Source organism: Nerophis lumbriciformis, linkage group LG20 (assembly GCF_033978685.3).
Source record: "Nerophis lumbriciformis linkage group LG20, RoL_Nlum_v2.1, whole genome shotgun sequence".
Lineage (NCBI taxonomy): Eukaryota > Metazoa > Chordata > Actinopteri > Syngnathiformes > Syngnathidae > Nerophis > Nerophis lumbriciformis.
Window position 1 is genome coordinate 24440507 of NC_084567.2, and position 21994 is coordinate 24462500.

General features: G+C 40.8%; 2 protein-coding genes across 3 annotated transcripts in view; both read left to right on the forward strand.

Annotated features, from left to right (window-relative positions):
- LOC133619544 (excitatory amino acid transporter 1-like) overlaps positions 1 to 5483 on the forward strand; it is a 40626-nt gene extending 35143 nt beyond the window's left edge. Inside the window, exon 10 of the mRNA XM_061980623.1 lies at positions 1065 to 5483. Coding sequence (XP_061836607.1) covers positions 1065 to 1275 — 211 coding nt within the window. The 3' untranslated portion in view covers positions 1276 to 5483. The remainder of the gene's footprint in view (positions 1 to 1064) is intronic.
- A 755-nt stretch (positions 5484 to 6238) lies between these two features.
- On the forward strand, positions 6239 to 21101 carry spra (sepiapterin reductase a). Of its 2 annotated transcripts, XM_061980625.1 has the most exons (4): positions 6239 to 6615; positions 17719 to 17771; positions 17835 to 18009; positions 19091 to 21101. In XM_061980625.1, exons 1-4 carry the CDS (start codon positions 6324 to 6326, stop codon positions 19279 to 19281), a joined length of 711 nt encoding a protein of 236 aa, XP_061836609.1. In that variant the 5' UTR covers positions 6239 to 6323; the 3' UTR covers positions 19282 to 21101. The 2 variants fall into 2 exon arrangements, with proteins under 2 accessions (XP_061836609.1, XP_061836608.1); XM_061980624.1 differs by having other exon boundaries at positions 6240 to 6615; positions 17719 to 18009.
- Positions 21102 to 21994: the final 893 nt, after the last annotated feature.

Consider the following 21994-nt stretch of genomic DNA (forward strand, 5'->3'; position numbering starts at 1 on the left):
CATGTAAAAACAAAATACATACAAAGAGGCTTAACATATCAGTTGAATGTCCACTTTCATCAATCACATCAATTATGCCAAGACAGATACTTATTAGGGGGGTTTGACTACGGTTTCAGGTATTCCAAGATAGGTCTCCACACATCACGAAATGTATGTAAGTTACCAGATATCTCATACCTCACATTGATTTAGTTTAGTCCATTTAAGCACTGGGGGGTAGGGGTTCTGTCAACACAAAAAAATACAAAAAAGGTCAGGATGACTGTTGCATTATGTCTAATATGGGCACTGATGACTACTCTTTTGTTTCTAATATGGAAAAGTACATTGCCATTATACTGTCTATGCCTTTACTTGAGAAATACAATAGAAAAATCCCCAATAATTTTTTGTAATCAAGGTACTCAAATTGAGGAACTCGAGGAATGGTTAACGCCAGTAAGTATATAGGCTGGAAATTGTGTTTTTTTGTCACAGTGTCATATCCTGGGTTCAGTCTTTTGCCTTTGTGTTGGGGTTCACAATAATGGAAAATATTTTGCCATCTACAGACCTTATTCTAGTCAGATTTATGTCGCTGGTTGTGAAAACTTCTACTCGCTGCTCATTGTCGGACAATCAAACAAAAAACAAGAAATTGTTGTTGTACTAATTGCACAATTCAACCGTGAGAAATAGGGCATTGTCATAATATCACAATACCATGATAGCATACTTTGCACATGTCTATAGATGTTTTCATTCAACCAGGTCATTGTATTATCAGGGCATTATTCATAGCAACTGTACTGTTGTCTTAGAAGACGTTTCACCTTCTTATACTCAGCAAGAAAACGGCGAAACCATCCTTGCTTGCGCACACCCTCCTCTTTTTAGAGTAGAAATTGTTGGGGCTTTAGCACCAGCCTTCAGACTGGATCTGGCCAATAACACTGAACTGATGAAACCTGCTCGGATGAGAGGCGAAACATCTTCTAAGAGCAATGAAACAGTCCAGTTGAATGGCCTGAGAATAGTCTGCACATATTACATTTTCTTTTCCTCTCCCTCTTGGGCCATAGGGACCGTCTGCGTACCACCACCAATGTTTTGGGGGACTCGATTGGAGCGGGCATTGTTGAGTTCCTCTCCCGGAACGAACTCAGCAGCAAAGACGTGGAGATGGGAAACTCTGTGCTCGAGGAGAAAGAGAGGAAGAAGCCTTACAAGCTCATCTCACAAAATAGCGATTTGGAAAATAACAGGTGTGGTCACAACGAATCGAGCATGTAGTTTACTACTTTGCTCTCTTTTAGCGTATTGGTGAGGCTGATGCTGTTTAGTTTTTGTGTTTTTTCTACATTTTGATTTCACACTGCCTTTGCTTTTTGTTGTGTTTGAATAATGACAAATGACAAACATTCCTCTTCCATTCAAAAAGTGAAACAAATGGAACTTATTAGTTAGTCTCCGATAGTGGTGGTGGTTTATTACATGAATAAATGCTCTTTAATGTAATTTTAATGCAAAGATGGGGTCAGTGTAGCTTTGTGCGCAGCTAAATACAACATTTGATTGAAGAGGAAGTGAAGGTCTGTTAAAAATAAACTCCACTAAAAGCTGCTATGTCAACAGGAAGCAAATTGAGGACTATCAGTGCAAGATTATGAGACTATACTTCTTATACTTTCACCAACATTTTTTTCAAATCACATTCTGTAGTTCATGGGAACGCTTAGCAGAGTTTGTCGAGTCTTCTTCTCACATCTCCGGCAGAGTTTTACATGAAATGTGTCTGTGAAAGTCTGACTAGGCCAAATCCCGTGACTCTGTGGTTGCAAGGCAGTCGTTGCAAGTCATGGCGGCAACGCTTCAAACCTGATGGTGGACACCAGAAGTTAAGATGGCCGTCAAGCTGGGTAAGAAGGAGTCTTATGCCATGATGTCTTCTGGGACTCCTGAAGCATGTGACAGGTACTGACAGGTTAAGCAGAGTGTGTGCGGTTGGAGCAAAAAACTGCGGTGTGAGAGGAAAGTTCAGTAAGGTCATGGAGCACAAATTTTGGTCGGCTCCTAAGAGGTACAGTAATACCTCAGGTGAGGCAGTCCCCACTGTGGTGAAGAAGGCCTGCTGACCTCAATTGTCGGGAATTCTTCTTAATCTCACTGACACACTTTCTCAAGAGGAATCAACGTCTGCGGACACGAACGCGGACATGTCTATTTCTGGGGCTGAGATATCTGAGGTAGTCAAAACCTCCACAGTGACAAGATGCGCTGGTTGACATTGTGTGGAAGTCAGAAATAGTAGCTCTGGATTGGCAGACCGGAGTGCCGGTCCTCCTTTCGTCTGACCATCCGTTAGTTAAACCTTGGGTACAGAAGATGAAATGTGTTTTTCATCCGAGCCATAAAAACACTGGATCAACTCTAGACTATTGCAAGGTACCGGGGGGTGCATGGTTGTTTGCCCAACCAGTCCATATGTGTTTTGTGGAATTGGAAAATATATTTGACCATGTCAGGGTGTATTGTGCAGGGTGCATCAGGAGTATAGGGTTCATGTGCCACTCTGTTCTAGTACAACTAAAGAAGGAGTCTAGTTTGCATTGCCGGCGGTAAGTAGAGCCTGTTCACAGTGACTTTTGGCCTTTGTCAAAGCTGCCCTCTGTCATGGTTCTGTTTATTATTTTTATAGACAGAATACATAGTTGCACCCAAGACATTGGGGATGTCTGGTTTGGGGGCTTTCGGATTTATGGGGTCCTGATGGCCTAATCTAGTTGTGACTTTCATACTGTGGTGGGTTTTTTAAGCTTTCTTAATGACAGTACGCACCACCGAATTTAAAGCTATGGTTCTCAGCCGGAAAAGGGTGTATTGCACCGTTTGGGTTAAGAGTGAGGTTTTGTTCCTATCTCGAAACCCTAGTCATGGGTGAGGAAAGGCTGGAGCTTAAGATTGACAGGTGCAGCAAATCCAGTAATGTGGTCACTAGGGATGGGAATCAAAACCGGTTCCCAGTTTATCAATTCCTTGGTATCGCTTGCTAATTTTTCAAACGATCCCCTTAACGATTCCTGTGGGTAGGAATGACATCACTACGCAAAGTGCGTAGTCTTACGCAATGTGCGTAGTGATGTCAGACAGCGAGAAACATGGTGTCCAGGTGGTGGAAACGTTTCAAAGTTTGGCTATATTTACTTACTAACACCGCCTATCATGTCAAAGCTGCTATTATCTCTTGAAATTAATGCCTTCCCATTTAGATGACAGATTGTAACTACGGATGTCACAGAGCAGTGACTAAGTTTGTGGTCAAAAGCTTGCACCCATTTGCCACAGTAGATCATGCTGCTGATTTTAGGTAGGTGGATTTTCAGTTATAGTCAGAGAAAAGTTACATGTTTTCCCCCAACCGGATTGTCAGTCAGTAACAGTGGGAACACTGTTACCTTTTTATAATTGAGCAGTATCTTCAGTCCCGAACTGTAGTTTGGGACATACCGACCTCTTTAGTTGGCTCTGTGAGTCGGTAACCAACTAAACGAGTTCACAGACTTGATTCTTAAAAATGATAAAGCCGCTTTTCCCTGCAGGATTCAGGCTTTATTTTTCATGTCAAACACGGCAGTTTTCCAGCACTTATAACTTTTATAGCAACAACTTTTCCTCTCACCTGCTACTCACACACCTCTTTCTCTATCCCCACCCACTTCCTCTCTCATTATGCACCCGCCCACAGGTCAGGTCACAGTTCACAGAGGACCCCAAACGTAGCTGACCCGGGCTATGCCTGTAACACCATTATATATTTTCCAGGGAGATAACGAAAATTTCCAACCCTAAAAATAAACCCCCAAACAGAGATAGTTTAAGTAAATGTTAATGTACTGTAATTGTCACATTTGTGGGTAATTTTCACGTTTTATTTTGTTAACGTAAATTCTGCAGAAGAACATTTTTATTTATTATATTTATTTTCAAGAAAGGTATATTTTTTGGTATGTGCCTCTTGAGACCTCACTGTTGGCTTTATAAGGTTATGTTACTTCTAAACTAAACAAAGTTGATGCTAATCCACCTTTTTGTCCCCCCACCCCAAATAAGAATCGATAAGAGAATCGATAAAGAACCGAATCATTAGCAGAAACAAAAGCGGAATCAGAAAATAATCTTATCAATTCCTATCCCTAGTGGTCGCTGTAAAAAGAGAAAGCTGAACCAGAATGCAAAGCTGACCTACAGAGCATCCGACAAGTATTCACACCCCTTTATTTTTTCCACATTTTGTTATGTTGCAGCCGTATGCCAAAATGGAGTAAATTTTTGTCGGTGAAATTCTACAGACAATATCCCATAATGACAATGTGAAAAACTTGTTTTAATTTATTTTACATTTACCAAATTTACTAAAAAAATAAACAAAGTCACATTGGAGTATCCACAGCCTTTGCTCAGTACTTTCTTGATGCACCTTTGACAGCAATTACAGCCTAAAGTATTTTTGAATACGATGCCACAAGCTTGGCACACCTATCTTTGGGCAGTTTTGCCCATTCCTCTTTGCACATTCCTCTCTGCAGCACCTCTCAAGCTCCATCGGGTTAAATGAGAAGCAATGGTTTCCATCCAGAATGTCTCTGTACATTGCTGCATTCATATTTCCCTCTATCCTGGCTAGTCTCTCAGTTTCTGCTAGAAAACATCCCCACAGCATGATACTGTCACCACCATGCTTCACTGTCGTGGCCTGTTGATTAGCGGTGCCTGGTTTCCTCCAAATATGATGCCTGGCATTCACGCCAAAGAGTTCAAGCTTTGTCTTATCAGACCAGAGCATTTTGTTTCTCATGGTCTTAGATTTTTTCAGGGCATTTTGGCAAACTTTTGACCAAGAATTGGCTTCCTTCTGGCCACTATACCGTACAGGTCTGATTGTTGGATTGGTGCAGAGATGGTTGTTCTTCTGGAAGGTTCTTTCTCCACATAGGAATGCTGCAGCTCTGACTGATGGACAATCAGGCTCTTAGTCACCTCCCTGACTAGGCTATGACAACTGCAGCAATCCACAGACACACCATGGATGACTGAAGGAGGTCTCTGGAGACCGTTAAGTCTGGGTTTCCCGGCTAAGACTGCCAAACCTGAGATCCAGAACTGGATAAGTGGAAGAAAATGGATGGATGAAATTAATTAAATGTAAATATATTTATATAGATGCAATGATGTTTTCCTAAGGTGTGGTTGTGTGTAACTCTTTGGCAGGCTGTATACAACATTACTATTTTATAATACTATTATTTCATACATAGCTAGCTTGAAAAAAATGTGTGGCTATTAACATTTTTAATCAATGCAGTTCCTTTTCGGGTGAGACAAATAAATACTGTACAAAAGGTTGAAAGATTGGTTGTTCATTGAAACATTGAATGTTCATTGTTGTATTAATTTTATTCATCAATATTTTATACAATATTAGAAGTGGTAAATGTTTGTCATTGGGTGGATGGATGATTATAATAAAACTAATGAAATAAATGACCAATGAAAACATCCATCCATCTATCCATTTTCTACCGCTTGGGGGCCTATCCCAGCTGCATTCGGGCGAAAGGCGGGGTACACACTGGACAGGTCACCACTTCATTGCAGCCAAAGAAAACAATATGTTTACCATGTTTTTAAATGTCAATTGACCCGAAACCCCCTTTTCATATTTCACTTGGACAAGATTTGGATCTTAGATCTTTTCTTAGCGTTAAAATGCATACAGTTGCTGGACATCTTTGTTTGATTTAGAAAGATCAACAACAATACATATATCAGTCTAAGGAAAAAGTAAAAAAACAAAACAAAACAATTGGAATATGTATTATATAGTGTTTACCTTTTCTCACCTTTTTTGTAAGGGGCGCCGAAAGTTGGCAGACCCCCCAGCGATCCTGTTCTGTCTCCCTGTAATGTTTGTCTGCTCTTGAATGGGATTGTGCTGAAAATCTAAATTTTCCCCAAATTAAAATATTTGTCCAGTGTTGATTATATTCATGATCATCTAATTAAGGACATAATCACGAAATATATTCTTAAATTTAAACATTTTCAAGTAAAAAGTATCAGTATTGGCAGTGTCAAGCCCTATATCGTCTTTACTTGGTATTGGACTGATACCATCGTTACAGTATCGCCCGCTGCAAGTGTGAAGGAGGAGAGGAAGACCGAGAGATGGCGACAAAAACGTTGGGTCACGCTTATTAAACCCATGAAGAAGAAGCACCGACTCAGGGTCCACAAGTGGTTTAGTTCAATCACTTCACCAACGTAAAGTCCGGCGAGAGAAAATGGAGGAACTTGGCCGAGCTCTGTGCATCATCACCGGGGCCTCCAGAGGCTTTGGCCGGACAATAGCGAAGGAAGTGTCCCGGGTGGTGAAGCCCGGGTCGGTGTTTGTCCTGGTGGCTCGGTCCGGTGACGACCTGCGGGCTCTACAGAAAGAAATGGCTGAATCCGACCTGGTAGTTCGGGTTGTGGTGGCAGACCTGTCGTCTATGGAAGCAGTAGAGAATGTCACCCGGACCGCGAAGGAAGCTTTTCAAGAGGACATCCAACATGTTATTCTATTTAATAACGCTGGTAAGGTTATTGTTTCATAGTCAGAAGTGTTTTTTTTCTGAAGTCATGTACGAAAATTGTACTTTTTACAGACATTTTGTGGGTCAAGTCAGAAACAGGCCCATCCATCGCACACTTATTCATAACATTATTATGATGAAATCCCTGCAGAATATTTTCAGCTGATATAGTAACAAATACAAACTTAAATTAAATTAAAGACATTTTCTTTTTTACTGCTTTCTGACAGCATAAGCAGCGTCAGACTAGTGATATACTATAATACAGGGGTCACCAACGCGGTGCCTGCGGGCACCAGGTAGCCCGTAAGGACCAGATGAGTAGCCCGCTGGCCTGTTCTAAAAATAGCTCAAATAGCAGCACTTACCAGTGAGCTGCCTCTATTTTTTAAATTGTATTTATTTACTAGCAAGCTGGTCTCGCTTTGCTCGACATTTTTAATTCTAAGAGAGACAAAACTCAAATAGAATTTGAAAATCCAAGAAAATATTTTAAAGACTTGGTCTTCACTAACTGACAAAGAAACAGATAACAGATTTGGTGTCCAGTTCAAAGTGTGACATGATTTATTTAAAAATTTGAGAGTTTACTTTTGTATTTTACATGAGTTATTATTTGTACAAACATGGTGCAAAGTAATTCATGATTTGTTAAAAAATGTTAGTGGCTAGCTAGTTAAAATGGGATATTGTGATTTCACAAGACTGTCTTAGAAGTGATCATTTCAAAATGTTCAATTTGAAAAATGTGCATTTAGAGAAAATATAAAAATAAAGTTTTGCATATTGATATTTATCTGTTTCTATATATATTTATTGTGAGAAATCATTAAGATGATCAGTGTTTCCACAAAGATAAATATCATTAATTATTAATAATAACATAGAGTTAAAGGTAAATTGAGCAAATTGGCTATTTCTGGCAATTTATTTAAGTGTGTATCAAACTGGTAGCCCTTCGCATTAATCAGTACCCAAGAAGTAGCTCTTGGTTTCAAAACGGTTGGTGACCCCTGTTATAATATATCTCACCAGACTGTCAGCTTCACTTCAGACTTACTTTTCTCTCATCTCTTACGATTTGAAATTAAACTAATATAGCGAGCTTATCTCATTTGTAGAACAGTGAAACTGTTGTTAAAGCATTTGCCTGCACATCCATTTCCCTTTCAGAGTGGATAATAGTCGTTATGACGCTAACCGCTTTAACAGGGATCTGAGCTTAAAATTAAAACCCCTTATTGTTTCCCCATAAACCTTTCCAAAAGGTCAAACAAAAACTGCCAAAGCATTTTTTCCTTAAATATAACGCAAATCCAAAAACAAAACATTTTTTATTGCAAAATATTTTAGTTTTATATGCTGTAAACCAGGGTTGTCCAAACTACGGCCCGCGGGTCAAGTGCGGGCTCTCGGAGTCTTTAGTGCGGTCCGCGAGACATCACAAGTTTTACAAGAAAATTGGCCAACACCCACAACATGATTTTGCCTAAAGTTAGTCCCCTCACTGTTTGAAGTGGAGTGATACTGCCACCCTCTACACTGAGGGTGGCCGTATAAACAACTTTAACACTGTTAAAGACAAGTCGCCACCTCATCTGTGATGAGGTGGCGACTTGTCCAGGGTGTACCCCGCCTTCCGCCCGATTGTTGCTGAGATAGGCTCCAGCGCCCCCCGCGACCCCGAAGGGAATAAGCGGTAGAAAATGGATGGATGGATGGAACACAGTTAGAAATATACGCCACACTGTGAACCCACACCAAACAAGAATGACAAACACATTTCGGGAGAACATCCGCACCGTAACACAACATAAACACAACAGAAGAAATACCCAGAATCATTTGCAGCACTAACTCTTCCGGGACGCTACAAGGTGTGTGGGTGTGTGTGTGTGTGTGTGTGTTCAAGAAAAGATGGCAGGTATCTGGCTTGGGCACATCAGATTAGATCAGTGTGTTGCAAACTGAGCAGTTTAAGTCCTGAATGGCTGGTTTATTCATTGTTATTTTATTTTCAAATTTATTAGCCTGTGGAAAAAGTTAATGTTGATAATTACCTCAGAAGGCTGCAAATAGAAAGGAGGCATTCAATTTGTATTTAAATTGTATTTGATATGCCGTTGATATTTTTTAATTATTATTATTATTATTATTATTATTATTTGAAACTCGATTTTGCATGTCACTAGTGCATCCAGCCCTGACCACAGAACTTTCCTCCAGAAGGTCTTATCTTTGTCCATGTGATGTCAGATGAAACAGAAATTTAGCTGTTTGGCCACAATACCCAGCAATATGTTTGGAGGAGAAAAGGTGAGGCCTTTAATCCCAGGAACTACCAAGCATGGTAGTGGTAGTATTATGCTCTGGGTCTGTTTTTCTGACAATGGAACTGGTGCTTTAAATGGGACAATGAAAAAGGAGGATTACCTCCAAATTCTTCAGGACAACCTAAAATCATCAGCCCAGAGGTTGGGTCGTGGGCGCAGTTGGGTGTTCCAACAGGACAATGACCCCAAACACACGTCAAAAGTGGTAAAGGAATGGCTAAATCAGGCTAGAATTAAGGTTTTAGAATGGCCTTCCCAAAGTCCTGACTTAAACGTGTGGACAATGCTGAAGAAACAAGTCCATGTCAGTAAACCAACAAATTTAGCTGAACTGCACCAATTTTGTCAAGAGGAGTGGTCAAAAATGCAACCAGAAGCTTGCCAGAAGATTGTGGATGGCTAACAAAAGCGCCTTATTGCAGTGAAACTTGCCAAGGGACATGTAACCTAATATTAACATTGTTGTATGTATACTTTTGACCCAGCAGATTTGCTCACATTTTCAGTAGACCCATAATAAATTCATAAAAGAATCAAACTTCATGAATGTTTTTTGTGACCAACAAGTATGTGCTCCAATCACTCTATCACAAAAAAATAAGAGTTGTAGAAAGTATTGGAAACTCAAGACAGCCATGACATTATGTTCTTTACAAGCGTATGGAAACTTTTGATCGCCCCTGGCCAAATTTTTTAACCCAATGCGGCCCCCGTGTCAAAAAAGCTTTTGTGTATGGGTATGTGTGTGTGTGTTTGTGTGTGCGCATGCACGCGTATCCATATAACAGCATATTTGCAATTTCCCTAGAAAATATGGTTTAACCGCAGTTTGTACAGTATTTTTACATGTTTGGCAAACTTCCCGCTTAGATTTGGTAAGAAGTTAAAATGCAGACCATAAGCATTGTGACCGCAGATTAAGTGTGAAAACAGCTGTGTAAACTTAATCACATCACTCTAAGACAGCACACAATTGTAATAAATAATAATAATAAGAAAAACAACTGAAGTTTGTATTAGGGCTGCGAATCTTTGGGTGTCCCACCATTCGATTCAATATCGATTCTTGGGGTCACGATTCGATTCAAAATCGATTTTTTTTCGATTCAACGCGATTCTCGATTCAAAAACTATATTTTCCCGATTCAAAACGATTCTCTATTCATTCAATACATAGGATTTCAGCAGGATCTACCCCAGTCTGCTGACATGCAAGCAGAGTAATTTTTGTAAAAAGCTTTTATAATTGTAAAGGACAATGTTTTATCAACTGACTGCAATAATGTAAATTTGTTTTAACTATTAAATGAACCAAAAATATGACTTATTTTATCTTTGTGAAAATATTGGACACAGTGTGTTGTCAAGCTTATGAGATGCGATGCAAGGGTAAGCCACTGTGACACTATTGTTCTTTTTTTTATTTTTATAAATGTCTAATGATAATGTCAATGAGGGATTTTTAATCACTGCTATGTTGAAATTGTAACTAGTATTGATACAGTTGTTGATTATATTCATTTTTGTTTCACTACTTTTGGTTTGTTCTGTGTCGTGTTTGTGTCGCCTCTCAATTGCTCTGTTATTGCAGTTCTGAGTGTTGCTGGGTCGGGTTTGGTTTTGGAATTGGAATTGGATTGCATTGCTATGGTATTGCTGTGTATTGTTTTGTTGGATTGATTAATTACAAAAAAAATTTTTTTTTAAATAATAATAAAAAATAATAAAAAATAGATTTTTTTAAAATGAGAATCGATTCTGAATCGCACTACGTGAGAATCGCAATTCGAATTGATTTTTTTCCCACACCCCTAGTTAGTATAGTGATTTTGATATCAAATTTATTTTGATGCGTATTTACTTACATCACACATATATTTAATTTCTATATAAATACATGTACTTCAGAACTGTATAAATATATAGAGTATATAAATTGTGTGTTTGTGTGTGTATATTATATATAATTATGTATACGTGTGTATATATTATATATGTACAGTAATATATATATATGTATGTATGTATGTATGTGTATATATATATGTATGTATGTATACATTTGATCAAATGTGTATATATTTAATATGTGTAACCAGGGTTTCCCGCAGCGCTTTGTTGTTAAGGCGGCCGCCTAGACAACAGAGAGCCACCGCCTAAACTAACGTCTTAACAAGCTCCCCTGTCAGTACGTCTCTCTGCTGTGCTGCTGTAAAGTTATTTCACTTGACCTTTTTCTGTGTTGATTGAGCTGTGTTGAAGCAGCAAAAAACGATATTATGTTAATTGAAGAGTTTCCTGAAGCTGTCTGATCAGTTTTTATAATAATGTAACTGCATCATAAAGCCTACATGAACTCCATGGTGTTCAGGGATGAATAATCTCTCCTATTGCTATTGTACTATTTTTTTCAGCTATAGTTACATTAATCATTAGTAATGTAGCAGCCTAGTTTTGAATGGCAGGGTCCCTTATATCACATGTTGATAAAAATATACCATTTACATAATAAAAATCAGCTACAGGCTTCCCAAATTTTGTAATAAATTAAGCATGATGAGTTGAGCATATGTCAGCATGTGGCCCCACTTTTAACTCTTTTTTTCAAACACTTATTGCAAACGCTTACTTACTGTAAGTCATTAATTTGACTTAGTAAGTTATTATTTTGACTTAGTAAATTACTAAGTCAGAATATTGACTTACTAAGTCATAATAATGACATACTTAGTATCTCAGGTAACTAGGACTGTTTTGTGTTTTGTTATTACTTTACGGAAAAAATATAGAGATATATATCGTATATCGCCATTCAGCAAATGGATGTTATTTTGAAATTCAATGTTATCAGAGTCTGTAGTCTATTGCGCCCCCCAGGCTGTGGTGGCAACGATGAGGTAGAGACGTGATGGCGACAGGCCGAGTTACACCCATCCACCCACTTCCCCTTCCCTCAATTTTCTGGGAGAAACACTGTGTGTGTATATATATTATTAATATATCATATATGTATACATATATCATATATGTACGACCCCGAAAGGGACAAGCGGTAGAAAATTGATGGATGGATATATATGTATACATATTATATCATATGATATCATATAAGTATCCATCCATCCATCCATTTTCTACCGCTTGTCCCTTTCGTGGTATATATATATTTTATCATATATGTATATATATAATATAATATATGTGTGTATGTATATATATATATATATATATATATATATATATATATATATATATATATATATATATATATATATATATATATATACAAAACCAGTGAAGTCGGCACATTGTGTAATACGTAAATAAAAACAGAATACAATGATTTGCAAATCCTTTTCAACTTATATTCAATTGAATAGACTGCAAAGACAACCAGGGAGACTTGACAGGTCTGCCTGGTTGGTCACGCCTATAAGAACAGCTGATAGGCAACACGTCACAGTGGTCAGGTGACCCTTATGGAGAAGACTGCAGATGACAGTCGAAGCATGTCAGGTAAAGAATGCATCTAATATACCGAAAATATTGTCTGATTACAAGAACATTTGAAAGAGTATATGAATAAGAAGACTTAATGAACATTTTTGAGCAGACCTGTGTGTACCTTTCAGCATTAATAATAATGATAATAATGGATTAGATTGTATATAGCGCTTTTCTAGACACTCAAAGCGCTTCACAGAGAAGTGAGAACCCATCATTCATTCACACCTGGTGGTAAGCTACTTTCGTAACCACAGCTGCCCTGGGGTAGACTGATGGAAGCGTGGCTGCCAGTTTGCGCCTACGGCCCCTCCAACCACCACCTATCATTCATCATTCATCATTCATCATTCATGCACCAGTGTGAGCAGCACTGGGGGCAAGGGTGAAGTGTCCTGCCCAAGGACACAACGGCAATTTGGATGGTAAGAGGCGGGGAGTGAACCTGCAACCCTCAGGTTTTCTGTCACGGCCGCTCTACCCACTATGTCATGCCGCCCCTGTTGATGCCTTCATAGATGTGTAAGTTACCCATGCCCTGGGCACTAATACACCCCCATACCATCAAAGATGTTGGCATTTGAACTTAACGCCTATACACATTCGGATGGTTCTTTTCCTCTTTGGTCACGACGTCCACAGTTTCCAAAAACAATTTGGATGTGGACTCGTCAGACCACAGAACACTTTTCCTCTTTGCATCAGTCCGTCTTAGATGAGTTCGGGCCCAGCGAAGGCGGCAGCGTTTCTGGGTGTTGTTGATAAATGGCTTTCGCTTTGCAGAGTAGAGTTTTCTCTTGCACTTACAAATGTAGCGACAAACTGTAGTTACTGACAGTGGTTTTTTTAAGTGTTCCTGAGCCCATGTGGTGATATCCTTTACACACTGATGTCGCTTTTTGATGCAGTACCGCCTGAGGGATCGAAGGTCACAGGCATGCTGCTTAAGTGCAGTGATTTCCCCAGATTTTCTGAACTTTTTGATGATATTACGGACCGTAGATGGTGAAATCCCTAAATTGCTTGCAATAGCTCATTGAGAAATGTTGTTCTTAAACTGTTCGACAATTTGCTCACGCATTTGTTCACAAAGTGGTGAACCGCACCCCATCCTTGTTTGTGAATGACTGAGCATTTCATAGAAGCTGCTCTTATACCCAATCACGGCACCCACCTGTTCCCAATTAGCCTGTTTACCTGTGTCAAATATGTGTTTTATGAGCATTCCTCAATTTTCTCAGTCTTTTTTGCCACTTGTGCCAGCTTTTTTGAAACATGTTGCAGGTATCAAATTCCAAATGAGCTAATATTTGCAAAAAATATTAAAGTTTTCCAGTTCGAACGTTAAGTTATGTATCTTGTCTTTGCAGTCTATTCAATTGAACATAGGTTGAAAAGGATTAGCAAATCATTGTATTTCGTTCTTATTTACGATTTACTCAAGGTGCCAACTTCACTGGTTTTGGGGTTTGTATATATGTATGTGTATATGTACAGTATATATGTGTGTGTGTATGTACAGTATATGAAAGATGGCGGCCCAGAGCTTATACTACTGCTGTAGTTTTTCTGGTGGTTTTGTTTATAATTTCACATTGTTTTGGCACATTTGCACTGCAATATAGTTGGACTGAACTTTTATAACTTAACAACAGAATACATAACTGGTCAATCAAATACTTTTTACCGCTGGAGATCACCAGACCACCCCTGGGCATACCCGCAGCAGCAGACCGGAGCAGAAGGCGCTGTGAGCGGAAGCAAAAGAGAGGGAAGCGAGGGGATGTCTCGGCAAGGTTTAAGGCTAGCCAGTTCTGACCACGGCTTCCTACTATATTTCTCTCCAATTCTCGGTCAATCCGGAAAAAGATGGACTAGATTCGACCACAAATTTCCACAGAGAGGGCCCTGGACACCTGGCTAGACACCTCCATTCCGGATGCTGCTATTGAGCTAGCGGGACGTTCCGCCTACTGAGCCGACAGGACCGCGGACTCTGGTAAGAGGACTAGCGGTGCACAACTCGTGGTGCACTAACATCACGGTAAAGCATAATCTGTGTAGTCCAGAGGCGGAACTTTTGCTGCTGAGGTGCCGTCCATTTTATCTCCCGAGAGAGTTTACGGTGCAGGGCACTGGCCTACCTCCACCTGGGCTTGTCGGACCACCTCTAACTCCTGCTGCATTCATGGTATACACCCAAAATCAGGAGCGCTGGTTCCACTGTCAGAACCGTGAGATTATGGCCGGACGATGATATTCTTATGCTTCAGGACTGTTTTCATTACACAGACTGGGATGTATTTAGAGAACAGGACAAATATACTTGTGACACTTTGGATAATTACACATCCACCGTTTTATATTACATCTGCTTCTGTGTGGACAATGTCACATCATGGAGACAATTCTGTGTGTTTCCTAACACTACCTTGGATGACACATGAAGTACGGCAGTTGATCTGGGCTAGGAATAGTGCTTTTAAGTCTGGAGACTGGGAGGTGTACAGCAATGCCAGGGCGGCTCTGAGAACAGGCATTCATACTGCCAGGCAACAGAACAATAGGCGTATTAAAGCCAGGTTTTATAACACCACTAATCCCAGGCTGGTATGGGAGGGCATCAAGGCCATCACACACTATTAGAGAAAGCCACAATCTTTCTCTGCTGACAGTCCCACCTTAGCGGAGCACCTAAACCTTTTGTATGCCCATTTTGACAGGGAAAACATTGACACTGTCCTGCCCCTCATCCCTTCTACAGACCCTGGAAGGCACCTGGACTAGATGGGGTGCCTGGACGGGTGCTCAAAGACTGTGCTGCGGAGCTGGCGGACGTCTTCACCTTCATCTACAACACCTCACTGTCCACATCATGGGTTCCGGCCTGCTTCAAAGCCGCTACAATAGTCCCCCTTCCAAAACAGTCAAATGTCACAATGATCATAGGCCTGTGGTACTCAACTCAATCCCTGCCAAATGCCTGGAGGAACTGGTTATCAAACACATTAACACTGCCATACCCCTATCACACATTCCATATCAGTTTGCTTACAGGGAAAACCGGTCAATGGGATGCTATCACCATCGATCTCCACACGCTACTGGAACATCTGGAGCATAAAAACACGTATGCATGGCTCTTCTTTGTGGACTACCATTTGGCCATACAGACCCCAAACTCCAGCAACTGGGACTTAACACCACCCTGTGCATCTTTTTAACAAATTGCACACAGAGTGTTAGAGTGGACAATAACACTTCCTTCACCCTTGTCATCAACACAGGGGCGCCTAAAGGGTGTGTGCTGATTCCCCATGACTGCTCTGCCTCTTCCTCCTCCAACCTCATTGTGAAGTTTGCGGACAACATCCTCAGACTCATCACCAATGACATTGAGATGAATTACAGGAATTAGGTGCAACATCATGGTGTGACCAGGGCGTTGAGGGTATCTGGTTTGGTGGCTGCAGGATTAGGTCTCTGCTTTTTGCAGATGATGTGGTCCTGATGGCTTCATCTGGCCAAGATCTTCAGCTCTCACTGGATCGGTTCGCAGCCGAGTGTGAAGCGACTGGGATGGGAATCAGCACCTCCAAGTCCGAGCCCATGGTTCACGCCCTGAAAAGGGTGGAGTGTCATCTCCGGGTTGTGGAGGAGTTCAAGTACCTCGAAGTCTTGTTCACAAGTGAAGGAAGAATGGATCTTGAGATCGACAGGCGGATCGGTGCAGCGTCTTCAGTAATGCGGACGCTGTATCAATCCGTTGTGGTGAAGAAGGAGCTGAGCCGGAAGGCAAAGCTCTCAATTTACCGGTCGATCTACGTTCCCATCCTCACCTATGGCCATGAGCTTTGGGTTATGACCGAAAGGACAAGATCACGGGTACAAGTGGTCGAAATGAACTTCCTCCACCGGGTGGCGGGGCTTTCCCTTTAGAGATAGGGTGAGAAGCTCTGTCATCCGGAGGGAGCTCAAAGTAAAGCCGCTGCTCCTCCACATGGAGTGGAGCCAGATGAGGTGGTTCGGGCATCTGGTCAGGATGCCGCCCAAACACCTCCCAAGGGAAGTGTTTCGGGCACGTCCGACCGGTAGGAGGCCACGGGGAAGACCCAGGACACGTTGGGAAGACTATCTCTCCCGGCTGGCCTGGGAACGCCTCTGGATCCCCCGGTAGAAGCTGGACGAAGTGGGTGGAGAGAGGGAATTCTGGGCTTCCCTGCTTAGGCTGCTGCCCCCGCGACCCGTCCTCGGATAAGCGGAAGAAGATGGATGGATGGATGGATGGATCATGGTGTGACAATAATAACCTGGTCTTAAACACCAAAATGACCAATGAAATTATTGTGGATTTTCACAGGAAGAGACTCAAGAGACACATACCTCTCTCCATAGGCTCGGAGGTAGTGGAGAAGGTCATCAGTTTTAAATTCCTGGGGGTGACTGTGGTGGAGGACCTGTCCTGGGGAACTCACATATTCTCCGCAGCAGGGAAGGCCCAACAACGCCTCTACTACCTGAGGAAGCTGAGGAACCTACGTTTCCAGACCTCTGATGGTGAATTTGGGACAATAACCACATCCACCAACAATATCACTGAATTGGACTTTGCATTGCTGCACTTTTGGCACCATCTCCATGTATCTGTTACAATGTTGCAAGGGTGTCAAAAAATGTTAATTGTTAATCTGTTAAATATTTACACTGTTATTCAGGGGGATTTTTGGGATTTAGGAACATGTGTAACTTTACATCGAATGATGCAGTGTTGATGCTCTTTTCATTGTTCTTTGTGACATGACAATAAATTTAATTGATTGAATACATATATATATATATATACATCCATCCATTTTCTACCGCTTGTCCCTTTCGGGGCCGCGGGGGGTGCTGGAGCCTATCTCAGCTGCATTCAGGCGGTAGGCGGGGTACACCCTGGACAAGTCGCCACCTCATCGCAGGGCCAACATCGACAGACAGACAACATTCACACTCACATTCACACTTTAGGGCCAATTTAGTGTTGCCAATCAACCTATCCCCAGGTGCATGTCTTTGGAGGTGGGAGGAAGCCGGAGTACCCGGAGGGAACCCACGCAGTCATATATATATATATATATACTCAATTAATTGAACAAATTAACCGATAGATAATCCTGCCACAAAAATAATCGATCGCTGCAGCTCAAGTATTGATATTGTATATTTATCTCATTGCTTTGTAAAACATTCACTGTGCCAAATTGTACTTCTCTATCTCCTTCAAGGTTGTCTGGGTGATGTGTCACGTTATTCCTCGAGCTTCACCAGCATGGCTGAGGTGAACGCATACTTGTCTTTCAACGTGAGCTCTGCCCTGTGCCTCACTGCCAACGTGCTGCAGGCTTTTCCAAAGCAACCAGGTCTGCGACGCTGCGTGGTGAACATCTCCTCACTATGTGCTCTGAAGCCATTCCCATCCTGGGTGCTGTACTGTACCGGCAAGGCAGCCCGAGACATGATGTTCAAGGTTCTGGCAGAAGAAAACCCAGACCTGCGTGTGCTAAACTATGCTCCAGGTGGGATATTTTTTACATTGGAAGAAAATAGATTAATTTCCACTAAAGGGGAAGTGCACATTTTTTAAATGTTGCCGATTGTTCACAATCCTTATGAGAGACAAGAACACAAATGGGCCTGTTATCTGTGCCTTGGATCTCTGGCCGGGGTTCGGTGGTAGCCGGCGTACTTTTAAAATGGTGCCGAGTGTCCGAATCTGTAAATTTGATGTTTTAGGCTAGTTAAATAGCTAGCCTAAAATGTTAGCATGCTAAGATTAAAATGCTAACACTTAGCATGTGTGCTAAATGTTAGCTTGCTAGCATGCTAACGTAAGCATACAATCAGTTAATAAGTGTCACATACCAAGTTATATAACTCTGTGGTAAACGGTTTCAAAACTAATTTAAAAAGTTAGCATACTATCATTTAGCATGTGTCACCTACCCAGTTATATGACTCTAAGGTGAATGGCTGGGGAATTAGAGAAAAAAAGTGTAAATTTAGCTGAAAAAGTTGGTATGTTAATGTTAGCTTTTTAGCATGCTAACAGTTAACAAGTGTCACACATCAAGTTATATGAAAATGGGGTAAACGATTGGAAAACTACCTCAAAAAGTTAGCATCCAAGCAAGCAAAATGCACTATTTGTTGCTAACCGTTAACGTGCAACCATGATTTTCAGTTTTAAACATACCGTATTTTTCGGAGTATAAGTCGCTCCGGAGTGTAAGTCGCACCGGCCGAAAATGCAGAATACTGTGGAATTTTGCGATGAAAACAGACAACTTAATAGCTGGCCACCATTCTGTCCCAAAATGTCCTCTGCAATCCGTGACATCACGCGCAGGCGTCATCATACCGAGACATTTTCAGCAGGATATTTTGCGCGAAATTTAAAATTGCACTTTGGTAAGCTAACTTGGCCGTATTGGCATGTGTTGCAATGTTAAGATTTCATCATTGATATATACACTATCAGACTGCGTGGTCTGTAGTAGTGGGTTTCAGTAGGCCTTTAAAGCTTGCACTTCCTATACTCCGTGTACTGTACTCTTAATTAACAAACTAGCAAACCATTTTCTGTCTGCATTCAAACAGGTCCTTTGGACACAGACATGCAGTTGGTGATCAGGACCCAAACGGCAGAAGTCACGATCAGGCAGACGTTTGCAGACATGAGTGCTCAGGGCCAGCTGCTCACGTGTGAGGCCTCCTGCGCTAAGCTCATCAAGCTGCTACAGGAAGACAAATACAAATCAGGCGACCATATTGATGTCTATGACGTCTAGGTGCTGGAAGTATAATTAATATGGCACTGAGTTGACACCCAACTACATGTGCAGTAAGTGTCCTTGTAGTGATTGTTGAAGCTGTTTCCAAATACAGTAGGACCAAATGTATCTTACATCCAGTTATTAATTATTAGTGATATTAATGCAATATATCAAACTTTGAGTACCGTAAATTCGGGATTAAAAACCGCTTCTTTTTTCCTACGCTGTCAAACATTGGGTACCGTAAATTCAGGTTTATGAACTGCTCCTTTTTTTCTACGCTTTAAATCCTAAGGTTCATAAAACGGTGCGGCTGATTTATGGATTTTTCTTCGCTGAAGGCCATAGTGCAAATAGTTTAAAAAAAACTAAACAAACACACTAAATGGGTGTGTTATTGTTTGTGCTATGACGCCATCTTTTGGACGAGTTTCCTCATTGCAGGTGCTGCAGTGTCCTTTCGTTTAGTGCTTTCAATCGGAAGTAGAAGTGCCGTACCGTATTAGCGGTGCATAGCGGTTCCACTCGTTTGGAATCGTCTGTCACTAGCAACGTTTGTACGTTTTACAGTATAACTAAAACAATTCTTACTTACCAAACCATCCCAAATGTAATGTCCGTAGGAGTTTGTAGAAGTTGCTTCAGAGCAGTTCCACTGTACACACGTCACCAAAGCCAGGCGAGCAGTTTTTAACAAAGTTTTAAATCGCAACAATGTATCAAAATGTATTTTAGAAGTCCGTGACTTTTCAGTCTCTCCCAGTCCTTCTCTCCTCCCCTGCTCTTGGCCGCTTACTGTTAAAGACAACAGATGATTAGATTGATGCGTACCACCTGTGAAATCTAATCACCTGTCAGCTGTGTCTCGCCGTCAGCACGTGCCCCGCTCCCATCCGATGGTGCTCGTCCTCAGCACCATAGACAGAGGCGGTGACCTTTGCTCCAAAAGGCGCGCTGGCCACACCTCCCCCCACAGAGTTTTTTCATGCATATTTGTACGTGCCATTGTAATGTAATGAAGCCAGCGCCGTTAGCATAGCTAATATGCTAGCACGTTTAAGAGTGTTCCTGTTAGTATTATTTACTTACAATTGCATTTTTTTGTACTGTTTCAGTTTGGTAAATTCACCAAAACGCCACAGTGGACTTATTGAGTCTGTTTAGCTGATTGGAGAGCTAGCTTCCGCAGCTAGTGGGTTTATGACGACTGTTTGCGTTTGGAAGCAATTAAGTATGTAAACAAACATTTACAAAATATTTCTGTGTAAATAATTCATTTCACAACATATATGTCTGTGGCTTATAGCCCGGTGCGGCTAATATATTGAAAAATATTTTTTCTTTTAAAATTTAGTGTGCGCTCTATCGTCTGCAAAATACTGTCAATTGGTCCAAGTTTGTTAGGTTTCAGGAGTTCAGTGGTGCCTCAGTTTTTGGTTGTCTCTCTTTTCGTATGATTTTGGTTTTCGCCAAAAATGTTGCCTCTGTTTTGTGTACTGTTTGTTATTGTAAGACCAAACTTTGTGTAACAAACTAGTCCCATTTTGCATTTGGTAGTTCTCACTCGTGCCATGGAATTGAGTGCCCAAACAAAAATCCCACATGTCTGTGACTCAGTCTCTGTGCTTTTTTTATTGACTAATCCACCATGGGACCAAAGAAAGTTGCAAGTGACAGCCAGCACTTTGATAAATAAGGTGAGAAACACTATTGAATTCCAGAAATAACTTTTAGTAAAGTACAAAGGTGATGTCCGCATGGCTCGCTCTTCCTCCCTTTACGTTCTTTGCTGTCTTGATCAACAATTGTTCAATAAAGGTAAAAGTGATGTTAAATGTTTGTTGTAATTATTGTCTATACAATCTGTTAAAGGGGAACTTCACTTTTTTTATTTTACCCATCGTTCACAATCATTATTAGAGACAAGACAACGGATGTATTTTTTAATGCATTCTAACTCGTAAATAAAAGTCTGCTTACAAAGGAGCCAATGGGAGGTCCTCTACTTTGCCCATAAAAAAGCCCTCTAAGTAGCCATCCAAAAAGTGCCAACAATACTCCATTTACATTTTGTGACTTGAATATTAACCAATTATTGGTAATATTGTTAACATAAGCACAAACGCAGACAAATTATTTATAGCAGTGCCATGATCGCGAGCTTGTGTGCCTATGTTGATATCATTGGCTGGTGAGTTGATTTCTCGCCTCAGAGCTTCTAAGAGTTTATTCTACAAACCCTGTTTCCATATGAGTTGGGAAATTGTGTTAGATGTAAATATAAACGGAATACAATGATTTGCAAATCATTTTCAACCCATATTCAGTTGAATATGCTACAAAGACAACATATTTGATATTCAAACTGATAAACTTTTTTTTTTTTTGCAAATAATCATTAACTTTAGAATTTGATGCCAGCAACACGTCACAAAGAAGTTGGGAAAGGTGGCAATAAATACTGATAAAGTTGAGGAATGCTCATCAAACACTTATTTGGAACATCCCACAGGTGAACAGGCAAATTGGGAACAGGTGGGTGCCATGATTGGGTATAAAAGTAGATTCCATGAAATGCTCAGTCATTCACAAAAAAGGATGGGGCGAGGGTCACCACTTTGTCAACAAATGCCTGAGCAAATTGTTGAACAGTTTAAGAAAAACCTTTCTTAACCAGCTATTGCAAAGAAATTTAGGGATTTCACCATCTACGGTCCGTAATATCATC

Excerpts from the sequence above, each read along its gene's own strand:
- spra (XM_061980624.1), top strand. The coding sequence starts at position 6,324 with ATGGAGGAACTTGGCCGAGCTCTGTGCATCATCACCGGGGCCTCCAGA. Across the intron at positions 6,616-17,718 it reads TATTCTATTTAATAACGCTG|GTTGTCTGGGTGATGTGTCA; the intron begins GTAAGGTTATTG and ends ATCTCCTTCAAG. Across the intron at positions 18,010-19,090 it reads TGTGCTAAACTATGCTCCAG|GTCCTTTGGACACAGACATG; the intron begins GTGGGATATTTT and ends GCATTCAAACAG.